Genomic DNA, 21730 nt, shown 5'->3' with positions numbered 1-21730 from the left:
GCTGCTGAAATGAGCAGAGAAGAGTAAATGACTGATGGAGCAGAAATATGTTCGGTTCGATCAGGTAAAGCTCCTTGTGGAAGATCAAAATCATTTTTTTTCCAGCAATGTGGCATTTAGAGTTTTTCCCTGCTCATGCAGAATTTATGTAGCACAACGTGAAATGGGGGATGCAAGTTGGGCTTTGCTTTTTTCCTTCCCCCTCTGCTTGAGCCATCTGTGTTCGGTCCAGCCTCCCGTTAAGCAGGGTGAAGGTTTCCTATGAAGCCTCAACTGCAGGAATAGCTTGCCAGGGAAATGGAAGTCCTATGGCACTTATCTTTTCCCTAACCGAGCCCATATGGAACCATAGAGTGAAACGAGCCAAGGAGAGGGTGGCCAAGCTGTTTCACACCTGTGAGGAGCAGAGTTTGTTTCCCAGGAAGGGGCCATTGCACAACTGGCACCCAGGATACCCAAACATGGGACGTGAGGTAACTCACATTCCTGGCTGATGAAGGAGATGTGCTCACAGATCCTGCTGGGGCTGGTGTTTACACCAGGTACCCAGTTTCAGGGAGCCACAGTCCCTGCATACAACCACCACTGCTGATAAAGGCACCCCTCACCTTTGGCAAACAAAGCCAGCTTTAGTCTGTAAAACAGGGTGAAGCTTCCCAAACTTCTGGCAAATACCTTTGGAGTGTAAGCATGCTTTATCCTTTTTATGCAAAGAAAAGCTTTCTGAAAGGTGAGGTATCAACCACCAAATAACAGGCTATTTTCTCGAAGTTTCCTTACAATCCAATAATTTACTATCGCATCTGGAGTTATTTCTCCTTCCGTAACCTCAAGATAATAACCAGGATTCAGTCTGACCACACTTCAGATCGATCAACATCATGAAAGGTGGATTTTCTTAAATACTGGGTTGAGGGGAAAGTGAATTTGTGCAAGGACACACATACCTTGAGATATATGAGCCAATCGGCTTAAAATGTTGTTTTGCCCTGACCTGACAAGACTTGCTGTCTGGCAACACATAATCTCTTTGAATGTACTCCCAGAAAGGTGATGGCTGTTTGAAAACCCTTCTGAACTGCAGTTTATCTCGATGGCTGACACCTTAATAGAAACGACAGAGCTCTGCGGGAGCCCCGGGACGAGCAGGTATTAATGGGACTTTGTGTTGATTCAGGGGAGAAATGGATAAGGAAAGGCTCAGAATCAACTTGTTATAGGTTTTGTGCAGAAGTTTAAAAAATTGTGTGTCGAGGATTTCGAGGCAGACACTGCCAATGGGGACTCCTGTTTCACTGGATAAAGCCACGGGGGCTTTGTCCTGCACATCAGGATGTTTTCCTAAGAGCGTCCTGCTCTTATTCGTCTCCGTCAGTGCGATTTAAGGTTGTGCATTTAAGACTCGAGTAAGCTCCTTGGCAAACACTCTTGAGAATGGGATCAAAATGGGAAGAGATTACAAGTAATCTAATTATGTTACATTCCATTTGAAATCCTTCAGTGCAAAAATTAAAAGAATACGACACCGCTTTGCACTATGCTGGAGTTCACATGGAAGTGGCATGAGCATGTGGGAGTGAGGCAACATGTGAGAAAATATCATGTGTTGGGTGTACAGCAACGTCCACTTTAAATAATCTAACCCTGAGGCCTAGAATGGTTTGGTGAACTAAAAATAAAGTCTAAGAACTTTACACCCTCTGTCATTAATGTGATGCTGGCCTTTGCCTCTTATTGTCTGGCCACAGCTTATGAAAAAGCTGGAAATCAAGAGATCTTGTATCAAAAAATCAACAGCAAACACAATGTTGGTCAGCAAGGTTGTGCCTGGAGCAGCACAGACACTGAGAATTGACATCTATCTGCTCATGGGGCAGACAGTGAATGCCTGTTGCTGAATGGTCTGTACATTTACACCATAACATTCACCTTCCAGTAAGGGCTGTAAGAACATCCATAGTCACCAGAGGCTGTTTTGAGTAATTCTTCATTTCACAGTCTTTCAAAACTGCACAAGTTAATTAAATTAACTTTGTAGGACAAGAAGTTGTAGTTTCACTGAAATTGCACCACCTTATGATCCACATTGAATCAGGCCTCAAATTATATATTGAAAGTCTGATATTCATGTGTTCCAAATGTACTTGGAAGGAGGATCTAGAAAGCCCTGAGGTCTCACTCACCTCATGCATTAAGTGCTTCAGGGGATCTGGTGGGAAGCTCAGGTGTGGTACTTCCCCACCACATCACCACCAGCACTCTTGATCCATGAGTGATCAAATTCAGAGCTGATTTTGTCACTTAGGTTTTGGAATTAAGGCTGTCCTTCCTAGATTTGGGCCAGAGCACCACCCAAATCCTGAACTGTGCTGTGAGGTTCCTCAAAACTGGGATTGTAGAAAGTTCTTCAAAACTTCTTGTCCAGCTCTATTTTTATTATCCTGAGTTATGTCAAAACTGGATTCAGAAAACAGGTTCCTTTTCATTTTGAATTCAATCTACAAGCTTAAGAAGTTTCTACAAAATCCCCCTAAGAAGGAGAAGGTTGGATTTCTCTTCATATTTTCCTCTGATTTTAGAAAATGGATCAAGCTTGAAAATTCAGACCTGCATTCCGCCCTCCACCACAGGACTCACGTTCTAATTCACTGTAAGACTGCAGATCATTTGCCAAGGCTCTTTCTAGCCCAATTCCAGACATTTGGGCACATCTTGATCTCATGTTGCAGTGTGGGTCTGTCTGATCACAAAACAGCAGCGAGGGAATCCTCATGTTATGGTATGTGCTCTACAACCAAAAGACACAAATACAGTTAAAACAATGAAATAAGTCCTGTACGAGTTGCTGGCCAGATGGTATTGTGAATTGTTATAATTCATCAGCAAAACAGAGGAAGGAAGTGTTTTAAAGCAAGATTATATTATTTTCCTTAAGTTCTTATTATGAAATCTTCCTGAGGTGAACTTTCAAGACTTGAAAACCCTTCCAGAGGGGATGAATGGAACAGGGCAAACCGGAGATTTGCTGGGGAGGAGCTGAAAACAAGAGAAAAGAACAACATGCTGGTGAAATAAAGGAAGAATCCTTTACCAAGCTTTCATTTTGGGAAGACAAAGGAAGAAAAATACAAGTAACAGGGGAAAAAAAAAAGTTGTACATAAAAATATATGGTGTTTCTGTCCTCTTAATAATTCCAGATTGGAAAGCACTCAGGGTCTTCCCTCCCACTGGAGGGAAATAAGCCTGAAAGCTGAGAAAGCAGATAAGGCCAGCAGTGACATAGTCACTATATAGGGAGGCTGCAAGATTTAGCAAATTACTTCCAGCAAAGTGCCTCGAGATCCTTAAGAAAAAATGCTGAGAAAAATGCATTTTATTTTTGCTGTCATTTAAGAAACAAAATACATTTGAAAACCATGTGAAAAAAATGTGTCTTAAATGAAAATGACCCCTGACCATCAAGTTCACTCCAGTCAAATAAAACACATCCTGTTTTTGTAACTTTTTTATACAAGGCAGATCCTGCTCTGTATAGAATTTCTAGCCAAGGATTTGACCCATAGTTGAAATCTTATTAGAAGCAGGGGAGGAGGTAATGGAAAATACATGGTGCTGCTCCTGCTTCACTTATGATAAAGGGTGAAATCTGAATTTGGGAAAATATAGAAAATGGAGTAAGTTCATTGTACTGTCTAAGTAATTTTTTTATTCTGTATCTAATTTTATATACTTTAATTACATATATAATGTCTAATTAATTTTTTAAAAAATTTAATTAAAAAAACTAACTGAACTAAAATTAGTTAGTACAAAGAGTTTAGAAATCCTCTGGCAGGACCAACATAGCCACAGTATCAGTTAATTAAATGACACAAAATGTGTCACTTAAAATACATCCTGGACTTGCCATACAGTCATGGATATCTGTCACAAAAGCTGCATCAGCCTTTCCTTATAATTTTGTTCTGGAACATCTGCATTGAGATAGAAAAGCACAATCGTGTTGTGTCCTGCACCAGTCACACCCAAGTCTTTTCCACAGCAAGATGGAATCGTTGGTGACCCTCCAACACCTTTATTGTGCACAAAAGAATCTTTTTCCTCCTTGTCTAGAATTTGTGGGAGAGCTGGGAAAAGCCTGGCATGTGCAGAGGCTCCAGAGAAGCTGTAGGTATGTGGGGCCACAAGTGTATCTAACACTGGTTTTGTGAGACTGCTTGTCCAGAGGCTGCTGAACTCTGTTCTACAGCCTGTTTCCTGCAGGAAGTCAGCCCAGAGGATCTCCACATCCAGTCTCCACTTCAGGTGGGATGGACCTCAACCTGAGGTGTCTGCAGTCTGTGTGCCCGTATGCAAACCAGGTGTCTGGGCTCCCACCCTGGGTGCTGGAGGGCACTCAAAGGGCTTGAGGGCACGAGGCAGCTCATTATAAAACACTTACAGGTGACTGGATTGATTCTACTCTAAGCTCCACTGACCAGCTCTCCATTGATTATACTGGGAAATAACTCCATGAGTCCTTGCTCAGGTGTGATCAGCAGTCAGTGAATCCTGAGCCCTATCAAGCTGACAAGCCCCCAGTGCCTGTGACAGCCAGATCCCAGGTCAGCACCTACGTGCAGACACCTAAATTTAGGTGTCTTAATCTGCTGGCTGAGTCTAACCTTTACATTAGGTAAATGAATCTGCTTCCAGCCAACTTTGTGGAAACACAGGTTTAAAATCCAGATTTGAATGACTTTGATGAAGCAAATGGAGAGAAGTAGAGTGTTTGGAAAATATAATCTGAAGTGCTCTGAGAACTGAGTATAAACCTGTATAAGAACCTGTATAAGAATGTGCTCTGTCTGTGTGGTATCTTGTCTTTAAATATACACATACCTCCTACTCAGCTGCTCAGATGCCAGAACAGGATCTGCCTTTGTAGAAATAGATCGGGATCACTTGACCTTTTCATGATTATAAGCTCATTTTCTGAGTAGTAAAAACACACTTTGTGATTGTACGTCGTTACTGACAAGAAAATGTTTACATCGGCAATCCTAAAGATTCTTGGTATTTCTGTTGCAAATGAGAATCAAGGATTTATAGGTTTTAGTGCTTTCAGGTGGTGGCATTGTGTACCCATGTGCTAAACACTTAGCATTTATATAGAGTAAAAAACATCAGGCACACAGTCTATTTTTGCAAGAGATGGTCTATGTAACTAAATGTTTTCAAGGCTAATTAAAGCATTCTCATACAATGGCAATGAGTGTCAGACAAATACCTTGTAATCAGGCAGCACTCCAAATCTGCTCCTGTGTTCACATTGGATATTGCTGATAATTACCCTCTTCCCAATCATATTATCATAGAAAACAGAACTGGAAGGGACACTGAAATGGACTCATCCACTGCATTCTCCTACCCTCAGCTGGATTAGCTATACCTGAAATTTCTAAGTACACCTTTTTTAAAAATATATTAAAATAATCTCTTGTTCTTTATGGGTTTTGTTGAGGATTGGACAATATTTGATTTCCTTTTGGGGTATGGGAATTGTTTGGATGAAAGAAATAGGTCAAAAAATCCCCCACACTTCTTGGTTTATTCCGAATCTTGGACAGAATGCAGCTACAAATTACCTGTCCATACAAAGAAAGGAGACTGGCTTTTTTTGTTCCAGCTGTCATGTTTGGACATAACTGGAAAGGGAACATTAGACTCGAAGATATGGAGAGGAGAATTATTCTTCATCTACATCCTACCTCTTCCTACAAACAGTAATAAAGTCTCCTAATGATAATAACTGTTTCTGAGTAATTTCAAGTCATGCAGGTCTAATAACAGGAACAGAACCAAATTATCCTCTTGGATGCATGTCAGTCTTTTTTTACAAATGAGTGGAAGCCGTAGGTGTGCAGCTGAGCAGGATGTAGTTCACAGCCTGCAACATTCCTTATACCTGAACCCCTTCCCATGGTGAATCAGTGTGAAGCTATAAAAAGAAAATGGGGATTCCTCGAGACAAATTCTAATCCCTGCTCCAGCAGAAAAGAGCAGATGGAACAAACAAACAGTGTGTTACAGGAGAACTCCCCCAGCACAGGACAAATCCTGAGGTGGCCTAGAGCTGATGTAGTGAAGAAATGAGGGGACATCAAAACCTTTTTGGTTTTATATCATGTGATCAATGAGGCTGTGAGCAGCCAGATTTAATTTAAAACCAGCATTAGAGTTGCTCTAGTTTAGCTTGTGTATACCCAGCTTTAGTACCTAAACTTGAAGATCTGGGCCAACATTTTCAACATATTGCTGCAAACATTGCTCTGTGTGCTCTTGTGTGTTTCGCTCCTTAAATCTGCTTAAAAAGGAAGGTCAGAAAGAGAAAAAATAAACTATAGATGTTCTGTCTCACATCTATAGCGAGAGCAGTCCCCATTTCTGGGGGAGCCAGGTCTCAGATGGAGAAGAAGCAAGCCCTGAGAGCAGCTGCTGAGGCAGGAGTGACAACCACCCCCGGAGCCACTCTGCAGTGCTGGCTCAATGTTCACCACGTTCACTGGGTGTTTGTTCCAGCCCCTGTGCTCAAAATCTCTTACATCAGCTTCTTTCCACTCCTGTGACTGTTACTCCCAACAATCCTCTTTTCAGAATCTCTTCTCCTTTCTCTCTTCTTTCTGTTGGGGTTCTCAAATTGACTCTCACATCACCAAGATACTACATAACCTACGTGCTTGCTATCAAATTACAACCTTCACTTTACGAATACATTCAGCTGCTTTTCTGTAGCTCTGAGCATTTTTGGAGCAGGGAGTACAGTGTCTTGTAGTGAGGAGCCTTGTACTTTGTCAGCCTTAGGCACTCATGTAATAAACGATTTACCATCCTAATGTCCCTGTAATTTCACTTCTGTAGGTTGGTCCAGACCTAGGCAACTGATTAGTGCTAATGTGCACCGAAGAAAAGTAGTTGGTGTTCCAGTATCAAAAAGCTGTGCAATTATGTACTTAGGCTGCTCTGCAGTTTTGGGGATCCAAGGTGCTGTCTGAATTCCATTTTGTGCTGTTGTGGCTCTGAGATTGCACAGATATTATTATCATAGAATTACAGAATGGTTTGGGTTGGAAAGGACTTTAAAGATCATCTGGTTCCAATGCAGTTTGGATAGCACTGCATGGCCAAAAGCTGAAAGTAACTCTTCATGAACTGTCATGAGATGCCACTGCATCAATGCTTGAAAATTGCTGTGCCAGGTCCAGGAAACCTGGTGCCAGTAAAATCCATAAGAATCCAGCCACCAGCTTCAGGCAGGACTGAGATTCAGCTGGCTTGCACAGTCAGAAACTCTTCTACCTTCAGCAATTCAAATGAAACATTGTGCCACTGTCAACAACCAAATGTGTACGTTCATGAGAAACACGAAGAACTAGAAAAACTTCACAGCCATAATTAATTCATAGAATCATATTTCATTTGCCTCAGATGTCCAAATATATGCTGTTCATCTTCCTGAAGGTTCCTGCTGGGAATAGCAGTGTCAGCTGAGGTGCTCAAGTTCCTAGAGCTGAACGCACTAAGCACAAAAGGTACTTCTGAAAGAAGAAATAAAAAAAAGTCATAGAATCACAGAATATCCTGAGCTGGAGGGGACCCACAAGCACAACGATCACTGAAGTCCAAATTTAAATAAATTACTGCTTAGAAATGGCCTTCTTTTGCCTGCTTCAGAACTAACCACATAAATACCAATGAAGGAGAAATGCAGGTGGCCATGTTTAAAAATAAGTGATATATTAAACTACATTATTTTGAAGAGACCTAGCCAAACCCTTGTGTTTGCATACTGTACAGATCTAATTGGACAAATCATGTACCCTTATTTAAGTAGGATGTAAATTGAGGAAGCATTTGATTTCCTTGCCTCTGGTGAAAAGGGAGGTGGAAATTGGCTTGCACATTTCTCTTCTGCTGCCTTGTGAAACCCAAGCAAAAGTTTCTATCACCAGTGGTGTGAAAGAGTGAAAATAAAAACAAAGATAAACTAGTCAGTTGGCTGTTTAAAATAAATGGAAGTCTAAAAATTCACTAATGGGATTAGTTCATTAAAATATTCACTGGTAATTTGTAAGTCCATTGCCATATTATGAATCTTTGCAGTACTAATTGGTTCAGCTCTCAATAAAAGAGATGAATAATGATGAAAATCTCTAGGTTACTGTAGTTGTTTTTGTGCAGGAGGCTGTTCATGAAAACAGCAGTGTAATTTTAAATGTAGGAGTTTAACATGATCATGAAGGTTATTTTAGCCTGGTTTCCTGTGGGAATGTGATCAGACTATTCGTCTCCTGCTACATCTGACAGCAGGCTGGGGTTCTCAGTGATCCTCAGTATCCACCTCTCCTGAGAACAGCGATGGCTGGACAGAAACTGGAGACCCAAATTATCACCTTGAATGAGAGAAGAGCCACAGACTTTGTGTTCGACCTGCAGAACCCCAACCTCCTCACACCACAGCACGTGTGCTCTGTGAATGGTGGGCAGGAACGGCAGGAACGGTGGGGGAGCGGGAGGGTTGGTGACACGTGTTGTGTTAGGGGTGTACCAACACAGGTTCCTTCTCCAATTACAGAACTAGCAAAGACTGTTTACTGCTAATTTGAATTCTGCCATGCACTGTCACAGTAACCCTAAATTCCCCTTATATGTAATCCCTGTCTCTCAGTGTGTCTGTTTGGCACAAACACCCTGTGTCTCAGCTTCCCTCCACACCCCATAACTCCTCTCTGAGTGAGAGGCAGGGCTGGGTCTGGCTCCAGGAGATGAGGATCAATGGACACACACATGCTGATGGATCGGTCGGCAGGTCACACAGGAGAGATGATCCCTGAGCTTCTGCTGCAGCCTTTCCCTCAGGGTAAGCATTTGTTTCTGTCTTTTTTTCTCCTCAGCAATAATTTTTCCTGCAACCTTTAACATCTCTTCCAATCTCCTTGACAGATCTGGGGGACTGGCAGACATAATTTGCCGAAGCTTCTTTTTTCCTTCAGAAGTAAAATAAAAATGCCCCTTTTAATGTGTGGGTTAGCATTCCCTAAATACAGAACAATTTTCTTTCCTCGTTGTGTATTAATGTTTCCTCTGCCTGGAAACAGGAATCACGAGCACTTTGACACAGAGAGTGACAGGATGTTTCTCCCCAATATGGGACAGCTGTGTTGGATCAGGCCATCGCCCCCTCCTTAGTGCCAGCACACTGTGAATTTAACATGTGTGGCCTTGATAAGATAAAAGGGCACTGGAAGAGTATCAGGGCCAGCTGCACACCCTGAGCCCAAACTGCTGCCTGGCATTTCCTACCATAAAGAAAATACACATGAGCACTTGGCAGCTTCCCTGCTGACTCCTGGTCCTGCCTCATGGCTGCCACATCTGTCACAGCACGAGGGAGATAAGATGTAAGGTGAGATAAAGTGAAATATAGGCCATTGAGATAGGTAAGTCACTGCCAACCCATTAATGAGCAGCATTCTGGGTCAAGCCCCTTGCAAGAAATGTTTCACCTGAGGACACATGAAAGCCTCCTCCTCCTCTTGTCCCAGTCTGGCATGGACATGCCCAGCTTCAGCTCCTGACTGAACTAATTTTTTCTGGGACTTTGTAAACCTTTCTACCCGAGATGGATGTTGTCTGTGCTATGCCTGTGGGCCTTCTGATGGTGGTGGTGCCACCAAGGAACTATTAACTATTAGGGTTCTGTCATTCTCATGCAGTATTCTTATTGGATAAAAGTCCAATTTCATTGAAAAATAAATATTTTCCCCGGTTTTAATATGATGGTTGTTATGAGATGAAAAGGATTGAAAGAAAATGAAACGAGCTGAAAATTGGCCAAAGGGCAGGAAACAGGTGAACGGGAAGAGTCCAGAAAATCCAACATATTTTGCTACAGAAAAGAAGTTACTTACAGAGGGAAGGACAAGGTGGGTAGAGGGTGAGAACTGTCATTTGCAGAAGGGGCTGGGAGCAAAGCCAGGCCACGATGGCTGTTCACAAGTATAAACAACTTACGCCAAATTTTTGCTCTTAGCCCCAAACAGCAGCTACAATTTACCTCTTCATTCACAGCAATGTTTTTGTCTGTAACCACAGCAGAGAGACACTGACACCTGGAAGTGAATCCTGAGATACACTCAGAGGACTGTCAGGCTGGGAGGACTCTGGCCCTCTGTTCTTCCAGCCCAGTCCCTGGGCTGAGATCAGTGTTTGTACCTTTCTGTACAAATACAATGTACAGAATGTACATTGTGGCTGAGGGGAATGCTCACACCACCTGCAAGAGGTATCTGACCCGTTTGCCTCGGCTCCCAGCTGTGCTGATTTTGGCTGGGACAGGAGTTAGTTTTCTTCCCAGTGGCCTGTATGGGGCTGTGTTTTGGATTTGTGCTGGAATCGGTGTTGATAACAGAGGGATGTTTTTATTATTGCTGGACAGAGCTTACACACAGTCAAGGCCTTTACTGCTCCTCGCCCCACCAGCGAGGAGGCTGGGGGTGCACAAGGAGCTGGGAGGGGACACAGCTGGGACAGATGAGCCCAGCTGCCCCAAGGGATATCCCAAACCTTATGACATCATGGTTGGCACGTAAATCTGGGAGAAGAAGGAAGGGGGGAATGTTCAGTGATGGTGTTTGTCTTCCCAAGCCACCATTACAAGCGATGGAGCCCTGCTTTCCTGAGGGTGGCTGGACACCTGCCTGCCAAGGAATGAATTCCTTGTTTGATTTTTCTTCTGCGTTTTTTGCTCTACCCATGAACTGTCTGTATCTAACACACAAGCTTCCTCACTTTTACCCCTCCGACCCTCCCCCCAGTCCTCTCGGAGGGAGGGAGCAGGAGCAGCTGCGCGGGGCTGAGTTGCCAGCGGGGGTTAAACCCCGACTCTGGTGCAATCAATAGAGAGCAGGAGAGCTGGAAGCAGCCTGGAGAGGCGCTGGGAGCAGGCGGCTAATTTAGACACTCTGACCAGCCCTGCGGGGGAGAGCACGTCCCTATTGATCGTGTAGGGAGCCTTGCAGGATTAACTATCTAAATTGGGAACCTAAGGTTAGATGCTGTGAGGGCAGGAATGAATGCCACCTTTTTTCCAAGCCTGTTATAGCCTCACATATAGTTTGTAATTTTGATCATTGTTCACATCTTGAGAATCTCACAATTGGAAGGCACATACAAAAAAATCTAAAGATAACGCCAGGGAAAGATAAATTGCTTTAAAAGTGAGGACAGTGACAGATAAAAGATGAGTGCGGGGAGGATAAGAGAAAAACAGCAAATAAAGAGGAACAGGGATGGGTGTAGTGACAAAAGGGTCGTTCACCTGGTTCGCAGGCTGAAGGGAAAATAAGTAGCGTCCATTCCACGGAGCAGTGCTGCCACACAGTGACAGAGGAGCAGCATCTGCGAAGATTTGCAGCAGAATTGACACTGAGGGCTTTATGTCTAGTATCGAAAGCAAACAGGACACTGGACCGTTTGCCGAAGGAATGCAAAATGTAGTGGCAGGAGGCAGCAGTACTGCCAGGTAAGGACCTCATCTGAGCCTCAGTGGCAGGTGTTTAGCCTGGTTCACAGGTTACTAAAAATTCTCAGTAGCAGTCATGGAATTAAAACTGAATTCAAATCCTTTATTTTATCAGAATAATCAATAATTTCTTTTTTAAAAAATTACTTTCTCATAGAGTACACACTAAACTTTTCTGATAGTCTCCCAGACTTTAATCCTATAACTGGTTTTTAATTACTACTTTCAGTAATTAAAGCCTTTCTAAAGAGAAGGTTGATGTATTACTTAGTCTTTCTCTAACTAAAGTATAATAATATCTCTTCAAAGGAAAAAAAAAACAAGGCTAGAACCCAAAGGAGGTTTGGTAGCAAAGTCTTGTGAATTCCAGGTGTAGACAAAGTAAAGTGCCCTTAGCTTCATGCTCTTAGAAAATTCCAGCCCAAGTGGGTATTTTCCTGAAGTTTCTGTACTATTTCTATCCCAACACGAATACAGAAAACATAAATAGTCCCAGGATACAGTAAAAAATATTACATGGACAGCACCCATCATGTGGTGCTGGGACTCAGCTCAGAATTCTGGCTAAATGGGAGCAAAAATGTAAAATCTTTTTTCACCTTTTCTTTAGTCAGTGCTGGAGGGTTCCACATCAGAGAGACCATGATGCACTTGTCTATCTCTTTGCTAGCAGAACTCACAAAGCAGGAAAATAAATTATTTTCTTTGGCTTGGGTGCAAGAACAGGGCCCTGCTCTCCCTGTTATCCTGGAACTACTACACTCCTGACCAGAATTAAGCAGCACTTAAGTTCTAAAGGTGCTGAACCCCTCTGGCTCCCAGTGGGATTTGAATGCCTTCAGCAGCGTTGAAAAGCAGGTCACAAGATCCTCTGGGAATGCCAATGTTTCATGAGAAATAATTTGCATGAAATTCAGCCAGGGATGTGTCTGCCCATGTTCCATAGAGTAGTCCCAGTTTTTCATCATAGCACTCCAATTGATAGCTAGAAGTGTCTTTATGGATATATTCACCCATTCACACATGTGCATGTGGACTTGGTTTACATTTCAGCCACATCCCAACAAGTTCTGCCTTTGCCCTGGGATGAGCTGCTATTTATAACAGCAGGTGCTCCTGCAAGATGCATGTCCCTTCTGGGATCACTGAAAGCCAAGGAAATAAAGACCCAATTAAATACCTGTGCTTCATAAAGAAAGGGATCCTGTATCTTTATTGTCCATGCAGGTTATTCAGCAACATTATAATGGAAATCTCAGCAGCTGAGCACATTTGAATCTCAAAACATCCTTTCCTGCACAGTGTGATACCCTCAAAGTTTCTGTAAGGATCACATCCCTCCTCATCTCCCTTTTTATTTTACATGAAGGATCAATACAGCTAAAGGTTAGAAAAGCCCTGTCTGGTACTTGCAGTCCTGGCCCCTAATTGTCTCCAGTTGGAGTTGTGAGCTCAGCCATAACCACAATGCTGCTGGCAAATGCTATAAAAAGGAAATCTGCCTGGAATTGGAAAAGTGTTTTTTTTTTCAGTATTTTCTCAGAGAAGGCAGCAGCAGGTCTGCTAAATGCGTTGGGGAAGCTGCAGCCAAAAAAACAGTCTGTAATGGGGGTGGGTGTGAAAGGAAACATGAGGTTGTCAGTCAAAGTGAAAAAGAACAGAATTTCCAGGGAGCTGGAAACACTATATAAAAATAAGCTTTTTGGAGAAGACCAAAAAAATTTCTTTCCTTGGAGATGGACAGAAAAAGGACAAGCAGATGGAGAAAGAGAAGGCACTGGAAGAAAAAAAAATAAGGTTGTATTCACAAGCTTGAAAGAGGTCACTGGTTGGAGTTGCAGGGGATTGGGAACTCTTCCCTGAGTGTTCTCCATGTGATGGCCTTTGCCACACCAAGCAGGGAATTTGAACACTGCTGGGATCTATTTAAGATGATCTAATTTGCTTCTAAATGGATTTTTTTTTTTTGGCTACAGATTCCTATCACATATTAAAAGCAAATTTTGGGAAAACTTTTCAATGAATGACCATGAGGCACAAACAATCAGGAGAAAACAAAGATGGGCAAGTGGGGAAAGGCCAGAGCAGAATTAGCTCTCAAACCTGTCAGTGTCCTTCAACACTGAAACAGGTTTACAAACCACTTGCTCTCACATTAGAGCCACAAAGCCCAGTGATCCGAGGGCTTGTGTTAGACAATATAAAATCAGTAAGCAGAAAGTGCATCTCCACATTAAGCTACTGTTTGTATAAGTAAATATATTATTAAACACAAAATTCAAGTGGTTCTTTTATGAGGCTGATGCTCAGAACTGAGAAGCCTCAATTGCCACTAGAGTCAGAAAAACTGCAGGGGTTCAACAGACACTGATGAAAACTGGAGACACATCTGGGAACCTACAAGCACTTGGCAAGAACTCACAAGAACAGGGAGATCAGGAAGCAGGAGCACAGATCTATATTTACAAGGAACATATGCTGGACGTATATCTATTTCATTTTAGGGTACCTGTAACTCCTGGAACAAGGCTGCTTGGTGTTTGGGCCTGTCAGCATCTCTCCTGGCAGATGAGGTTGTTCACCAGCTGCCTCACCCGCACAGCTGCTCCCTTCCCAGGAGACTGCCTGAGCCAGGTGTGACAGGGAGGGGTCACTGCTCTTGGGAGTGAACAGAGAACAGAAGAATGAAAGAAATGGGAGAGGTTATATTGCAAAGTGACATTTTCTGGAAGAACTATTTTGAGTAATTGGGGTCTGCAGAGAGTCGTGTGTTTCTCAAACTAGAAATACTTACTATGCATCGTGCCAGCAGTTGGCAAAGGAGAGCTTTGGGTTTCAGCAGAAACACCAGTGGAGAGGGACCCGCTTCCCTGGATCCAATCCTCTGGTAACCCAGGCAGAGACATCATATAACCCCTTTTAGAAGCCTCCTGAGCTTCCTCTTTGTCTTCTCAGATGGAAAATGCTTGTCCTCAAGACAGCAGCCATAAATCCTTTCATGTTTGTCTTGCTGGACTCAAGGAACAACACTCCCCTCATCCCTCATAACAGAGTCTGTTCTGTGCTGTTTCTATTCTCTCTGCCCCTCTTTTAGCCTGGCTTCTGGAACGTGGGTGACCAGAAGCATAAGCAATAATTAAGCTGCGAATATATATCCCTAAAATACTTTGAAATTTAAAATCACATTTGAAGTTTAAAATCACCAAATCACCTCTTAAAATCACATTTGCCTTTCTTTCTTCTTCTTCTTCTTGCATGCATCATAGGGGCCACAGACAGACTCTGTGGAATCAATTAGAACACACAATGTCTACTCCATGACCACGACTATGATGATGAGCTCCCAGTGAGTAAAGTACAGTCTTATTAATTCCTAAGTATATGACCCCAAGCCCCACAGAACTGAATTTCATCCCATACCAGTTACTCTTGGCCTCGAAGCGATCTTTAACAAGAAGCAGAGCATCCCCCTGTACTTGGCACTGGTGAGGCCACACGTTGAATCCTGCATTCAGTTTTCAGCCCCTCACGACACAAAGGACATTGAGGTGCTGGAGCGTGTCCAGAGAAGAGAAAGAAGCTGGGGAAGGGTCTGGAGCACAAGTCTGAAGAGGAGCACCTAAGGGAGCTGGGAGTGTTTACCCTTAATAAGAGGAGGCTCGGCCATAAACTAAAACACAAGGAGTTCCACCTCAACATGAGGAAGAACTTCTTTCCATGAAGGGTGGCAGAGCACTGGAACAGGCTGCCCAGGGAGGTCGTAGAATCTCCCTCTCTGGAGACATTCCAAACCCACCTGGACGTGTTCCTGTGTCACCTGCTCCAGGTGACCCTGCCTTGGCAGGGGGTTTGGACTGGATTATCTCCAGAGGTCCCTTCCAACCCTAACGACGCTGTGATTCTGTGAATTCTGTGATTCTGTCGCCTCATCCCTCTCTACAACTCCCTGAAGGGAGGGTGGGGGTCAGTCTCTTCTCCCAGACAACCACCAACACAACAAGAGGACCGGGGAGTTTAGGCTGGACATCAGGAGGAATTTCTTCTCGGAAAGGGTGATTAGACATTGGAATGGGCTGCCCAGGGGAGGTAGTGGAGTCACCGTCCCTGGAGGTATTTAAGGAAAGACTGGACGTGGCCTGGTGTTTAAGGAAAGGCTCGGTGCCCTGCTCTAGTTCGCATAGCGGTGCTCGGTCATGGGGTGGACTCGATGGTCCCGGAGGTCTTTCCCAACAGGGCCGCCTCAGTGCCACAGCGCGGCAGCCCCGCCCGCCCCGCTCCGCCCCGCCCGGCGCCCTCCCTCAGCCATGGCGGCCGCGCGGCTCTGCCGCCTGCGGAGGCCCCTCACGGCCGCCTTCGGCAGCGCGGCGGCCGCGGGGCCCGGGCAGGAGCCGCCGGCGGAGCCGCTGACGGTGCGGCGGCAGGCGGGGGGCGTGCGGTGAGCGGGGGCGGCGGGGGGCACCGAGCCGGCGGGGCCCGGGCGCGCCCGGGGCGCTCCGTGAGGGTAACCCCGCCGTGTCTCTCCCGGGTTTTGCAGCACCATCGTCCTGAACAACCCGCGGCGGCGGAACGCGCTGTCCCTGCCCATGCTGCGGTGCCTGAGGCAGGACCTGCTGCACGACGTGAAGAGCCGGGAGCTCCGCGTCATCGTCATCGCGGGTACCGCGGGGCGCGGGCGGGGATGGGGCACACAGCGGGATTTAAACCCGAACCTCCCTCGGAATTGCAGGAGACGGGACGGGACCTCCGTGTTGTGTCCCTGCCACCCCCGTGGTCTCCTGCACCCCTGAGGTCTCCCCCTATATTCCTGTATACTCCTCCCACTTCCCGCTCTCATGTACTTAACTCCTCGTTCTCGAACGCAGCATTAACAAGTCGCTTGGGGTTTGTTACGGTTTTGGTTTTAACCAACATGTCTAAGCAGCAACACCTCCCAGGATGTCCATATTTCACAGTCGGGCCGTGCTTTGTGGTTACAGTTGGTGAGCTGCTTACTTTTGCAAAAACAATCAGCAGGTGAAATAATTTGTTTTAAAACTACGTCTGAAGAATACTTTAAACGGACCAAAAGCCAAACAGAACAAGAGTTCTAATAGTTACTAAAGTAAAGCAGTGACATTCCCAGATACTGGTTTTGAGCAGAAACAGGCTGAGCTGGGATGACACTTGTTGCCTTTGGTGACAGATACAGATTGGAGTAAACAGGGCTCACAAGGGTTCTGCAAACCAAGTGCTTTGTTCTCCTCAGAGCCAGGATCAGCCAAATTATTGCCACTGGTTTGTCAGAACTATTTTTGAAACTCTCAGAGGAAGGAGAGACCATAATGTCAATACCACAAGTCACCCATAACCCACGGATGTAAAACAGTTTCTCTTGGAGCCTGTTACAGTTTCCTTCCATTTAGGTATTAACCTGGAGAGTTCTTGAAGATAATGGAACCTGAGCCATTCTTAAGCCATCTTTCTTCCTCAGCTATTTTAAGATAACCTTCCTCTGCCCCCCTTCCAAACATCTCAGAGAAATTGGTTATTAATTTAGGATGATGCTGTTTCCTATATATAGGGGAAACACTTTGTGTTAGTGCACACACACAAGTGGAAGTGAGCTGGCTCCACAAGGGTGACTTTAAATGCACGTATTCAGCATTTCCAACAGCAGTTACAGGTTGGGAGTACAATACTGTGGCAGTTGGTGAGCCCAGTTGCATTTGGTTTTTTTGTTTTAGTTTCAAAAGGAATTGCAAGTTCCTGTTGATTGCCAGTTCCCTTGCTGAATGGCATGCAAAGGAAGAAATTTCAAGAAAATAAAAGACTTCTCAGGGATTGCTTTGGGTCTTTAACAGAGACTTTGCAGTAGATTCTTCTTCAAGGAGGCGTAAATGCAGATGTGATTAATTTCCATATATATATTGCTGATCCCATGAGCTGGCTGACAATAATTGTGTGTTTATTTCTGATCCTTAAGAAACAAGTCCAGGTTGGGTCTTACACAGTTGTAGCTGGAAATGTCATATCCATGCAAATATCTGAGAAGTCCTGAAGGATTAAAAAGCACCACATTGGTTTATTCTCATAGCACATATCCTCATGACAAAGGAAAACTGTTGTAAGGATTGCATACCCGCAAAGGGTGTTTTGATCTTAGCAAATCCAAAGCTTAATTCCACAAAAACCTGCTGGTTTGCTGCCCAAACCCTGAACATACTTTTTGGGAATCTCTAGATGACAGTTTTAGCAGTAAAGACACCCCAGCAATCCTTCTGGTTCTCCTCTAGCAGAACAATCTTTTTTCTTTTTTTTTTTTCCCCACTCTGACCTCGAACACCATGACACTAAAAATATTGATGCTTGTTTAGCAAACATTAATAATTAATTCTGGGTACAATAAATAGGAACTAACTGTATTTATCAGTCTGAGAGCAGAGCACTCCAGCCTTGCTCCAGCTGACCAGTTTGTGTTGTACCAAGGAGCTGTTTTGAACAGTATCCTTACAAGAAATTGGGTTCAGAGCCTTATATATAACTGAGTTAACTGGAATGGAAGTAAAACTAGGCCTTGAAAAGTGTTTATGGGTGTTACTGTGGTTAAATGTTACATTGTGGCAATTTAAAGTTGTCACAACCCCCAGAACACAATATTTTCCAACTCTGTGCAAAACTCCCTCCCCAAACTCCTTTTTGACCATGGACATCTCACTGACATCCCTTTAGCTGGGGCATTGATGTGCCATTGCCCCCGGTTTCTTGATTAATTCAGACTGACTTTTCCTCAAATTCTTTTCAGCTGAAGGACCTGTATTTTGTTCTGGCCATGATTTAAAGGAACTGTCAACTGAAGATGATGTGAAGCATCATTCCCAAGTGTTTGAATTATGTGCAGAGGTAAGCAGTCCTCTTTGAGTGACACTGGTTGTGTTTGGTATTTAAGAGGAAGCATTGGTGTGAGGAGGGACAGCATTGCTCACTTACTTGCTAAAGCACAGGCTTTTGCTCCAGATTCCTTGCTTTTTGCTGCTCTGCTATTTTAATGGTGAATTTATGTTTTCCCTGGATTTCTTTACATGTAAATAAAAGGGCTGCAATAACACTGTGCATGTCTCCAACAATGGGTACAGTCACAGTGTTTTCCTTAGTTTAGCCAGTGTTCCATACAGCTGAGTAGTTGGGCAATGTCATTCCTAGAAATCTGGGGATAAGCACCTTCAAATCACGTGTGATCCAATGTTGTTTCCCAGCATCTAGTTGGGAACTCAAGACCAGCTTAAACGTCAAATAGACAATGTGGAAATAAGATCTGACTCACAGGTTGCCCCATCAGCAGAACATACAAGTTCTTGTTACAAAGACACAGTCCTGGAGGCTGAGATATTAAAGTGAATCCTGGAGCCTTTGGAGGGAATGGCAAACCCCCCTTTGATTGTGACAGCACTAGAATTTGATCCCTAATCCTGCTCAGTGTGACAGCAGAAAGCACTTTGAAACCCTTTGTTCTAGTTCCTGCAGTAATAATGATCTCTATACACATTGCCAAACCCGTACTTCAGGAATGCTGTAAAAGCCATGTGTGAAAGCTACAGCTGAAGGAGCCAAGATCCAACAGTTCTGGGGTTTTTTTTGGTCAGTAGAGAGAGAAAGGTACTTTTGAGGGCTTCCAAAACAGGATTGTGTCTTCCTAAATTTCGATACCAATCTCTTTCTTTGTACATGCAGGTTATGACTTTAATCCAGAAGCTTCCAGTGCCAGTGATTGCCAAAGTAAACGGCTTGGCTACAGCAGCAGGCTGTCAGCTTGTGGCAAGCTGTGACATCGCGGTGGCAAGTGAGAAATCCAAGTTTGCTACTCCTGGGGTAAACATTGGGCTGTTTTGCTCCACACCAGCTGTGGCCTTGGGCAGATCTCTTCCAAGAAAGGTAGGCTGCCTTCCCAGACATTCTTTGTAATTTTGCAAGAAGTAGGTCCCCATGTCAGGAGTTTTAGTTCCGTTGCCTGAACTTTATTTTCCTGTAGTACAACATTCAAAGCACTCTATTGCAAAACTCTATCTCCATAACTCTTTGGACTGGGAAAAATAATAAAGGGATGAACTCGGTTTAGGGAAAGCAGTTTCCCACTGATGCAATTCCAGCCAGCACGAGCTCATCCCAGCAGCACAACAGCTCAGTGATCCCTCTCCTTCCCAACAGACAGCTCTGTGCTTTAGCCCATGATGTTCTCCCCTGAGGAGGAAACCCCTGCAAGTTCAGGATAACAATCCCACCGAGGTATCAATTCTCACCAGGCAGTGACATTTCACTGCCAGCATGATCTGCCTGGCTGTAGATCAAGATGCTCTAAATAGCATCTGAAACCCTCCTGTACTGTCTTCCTGTTTTATGTCCTACTGATTGTGGCTGCACATCTCTCACTGCATAAAAAATGGTACGATCTGTAAAGCTTCCGTAACTGAGAATAGGAATTTTAGGTTCTGATCCAGCTGGATTTATGCAGACAGACTCTCCAAGCCCAGCAGGGCTCTGCTGAGATGCAGCACAAATCCCATTGCTGGATAAGAGCTTCAGCTTGAAATTTCCCATCTGTAAGGCCATCCTGTTCAAATACAGTCCATGGGGTTTTTTCCAAGTCTGCTGTAGTGTACACTCGTAACTATTTCTGAATTAGTATTTCTTGGGGGTGTGATTACCTCTTTAAAATGTGCAGGATATGCTTTTCCCTGTGCCACTTTTCAAAGTAGCAAGAGCATTCCCTGCAGTTCCCAGGATTGCCAATTTTACCTTTTAACAAGTGAAATGTTGCCATTGTTTCAAAGATATTAATGAGGATAATCAGCTCTTATAATTCAGGCATTTGCATGAGGAGTCATGGAAAAAAATCCTTATTGATATATAACATTGGACAGTCGCTGAGTATTTGAGGGATTTTTTAATTTGAAACCTCAAGTACCAGATGCTGGAAGCAGCAGGAGACTGAAGTAGCTGCGGCTATGTGAAATGCATATTTAAAACCATCCATACCAAACTTAAAACTAAGGCAGGTGTTTTCAAAAACTGCACATATGCCCACCTTAAAATACCAAGTTCAGTCATTTGACATTGTAGATGACCCACATGTCTCTTAATTCCTGCAGCAATCAGTAGAGATTGTGGGTTTTTGAAGAGAAAGCCAGAGGTGTCAGCCTAGGACAACTGGGATCAGTGGGCAGGTTTAAAGAGACTAGCTTTAGACTCAGTCCTTCTCTTTGCTGAACCCTCTTAATGTGTCCTTGGCAGTTTAAGAGGCCAAAAGATTTAAATCTTATGTTTGTTAAAAGAGTGACTTGTACTTGGAAGAGGAGGAGGCTGCTGAAATTCCCCAAGCAAAGCAAAGCAGTAAGGCCATTGGACTGACTTAACACAAAATTTTCCCTTGTTCAGGTGGCACTGGAGATGCTTTTCACGGGTGAACCTCTCTCTGCCCACGAAGCACTAATGCACGGGCTCGTCAGCAAGGTGGTACCAGAAGACAAGCTGGAAGAAGAGACCATGAAAATCTCTCACAAGATCTGTGAAAGCAGCAAGTCCGTCCTGGCCCTGGGGAAAGCCACCTTTTACAGACAGATAACCCAGGACCTGGACACTGCTTACAAAATGACTACTCAGGTCATGGTAGACAATCTGACTCTGAGGGATGGGCAGGAGGGTATTGAAGCCTTTATCCAGAAGCGTAAGCCAGTCTGGACACACTCTCAGGAAGAGAAGAAATGAGTCCTGCCTCTTAACTAACCTTAGCTGTGCTTTATGATTCTTCACGCAGTTGCCTTTGGGAATTATACTTTTGTTCTTACTGAAAGTTAAATTTGTCTTCTTGCATATGCCAGACACAATAAATTTATTCTAAGTGTGTAATAAATGTTAAGAAAAATCAAAGAAAAAATGGGTTTTCTCAGCAGTGAATTTAATCTGTGGTTTTAGAAGGAACTCTGTGCTGCAAAAATCAGTTTAAGGTGTCCCAGGTTACTTAGGGAGTCACAGGGACTGAGGGAGAGCTCAGATCGTCCTGTTCAGTACCTCTCCCCATAGTTCTAGATGAGAATTTCCATTTGTTAATAGAGATTAAAGGGCTTGGACACATTCCAGAGATGATGGTAGTACATATCATAATGGATTCCAGGACTGTTTGGGTGTTACAGACA

General features: G+C 43.9%; 1 protein-coding gene across 3 annotated transcripts; it reads left to right on the top strand.

Moving 5' to 3' along the window:
• Nucleotides 1-11511: 11511 nt before the first annotated feature.
• ECHDC3 (enoyl-CoA hydratase domain containing 3) lies at nt 11512-21471 on the top strand. Of its 3 annotated transcripts, XM_017807790.1 has the most exons (7): nt 11512-11564; nt 14069-14198; nt 14831-14910; nt 16099-16220; nt 18346-18443; nt 19272-19472; nt 20973-21471. In XM_017807790.1, the coding sequence occupies exons 1-7, from the start codon at nt 11527-11529 to the stop codon at nt 21300-21302; spliced, it is 999 nt and encodes a 332-aa protein (XP_017663279.1). In that variant the 5' UTR covers nt 11512-11526; the 3' UTR covers nt 21303-21471. The 3 variants fall into 3 exon arrangements, with proteins under 3 accessions (XP_017663279.1, XP_017663280.1, XP_017663281.1); XM_017807791.1 differs by lacking the exons at nt 14069-14198; nt 14831-14910; XM_017807792.1 differs by lacking the exons at nt 11512-11564; nt 14069-14198; nt 14831-14910 and adding an exon at nt 15881-15999.
• The last annotated feature ends 259 nt before the right edge of the window (nt 21472-21730 follow it).

Source organism: Lepidothrix coronata, unplaced genomic scaffold (genome assembly GCF_001604755.1).
Source record: "Lepidothrix coronata isolate B3197 unplaced genomic scaffold, Lepidothrix_coronata-1.0 Scaffold20, whole genome shotgun sequence".
NCBI classification, from domain to species: Eukaryota; Metazoa; Chordata; class Aves; order Passeriformes; family Pipridae; genus Lepidothrix; species Lepidothrix coronata.
The sequence above is the reverse complement of the archived record's forward strand: the minus strand, read 5'-3'. Positions and strand labels throughout refer to the sequence as shown.

What these genes read in the sequence shown, in the direction of transcription:
- ECHDC3 (XM_017807790.1), top strand. Translation starts at nt 11,527, where the DNA reads ATGCAAAATGTAGTGGCAGGAGGCAGCAGTACTGCCAG. An exon ending in CAGGAGACTGCCTGAGCCAG is followed by an intron (nt 14,199 to 14,830) that starts GTGTGACAGGGA and finishes CATGCATCATAG; the next exon opens with GGGCCACAGACAGACTCTGT. An exon ending in ACTATGATGATGAGCTCCCA is followed by an intron (nt 14,911 to 16,098) that starts GTGAGTAAAGTA and finishes CGGGTTTTGCAG; the next exon opens with CACCATCGTCCTGAACAACC.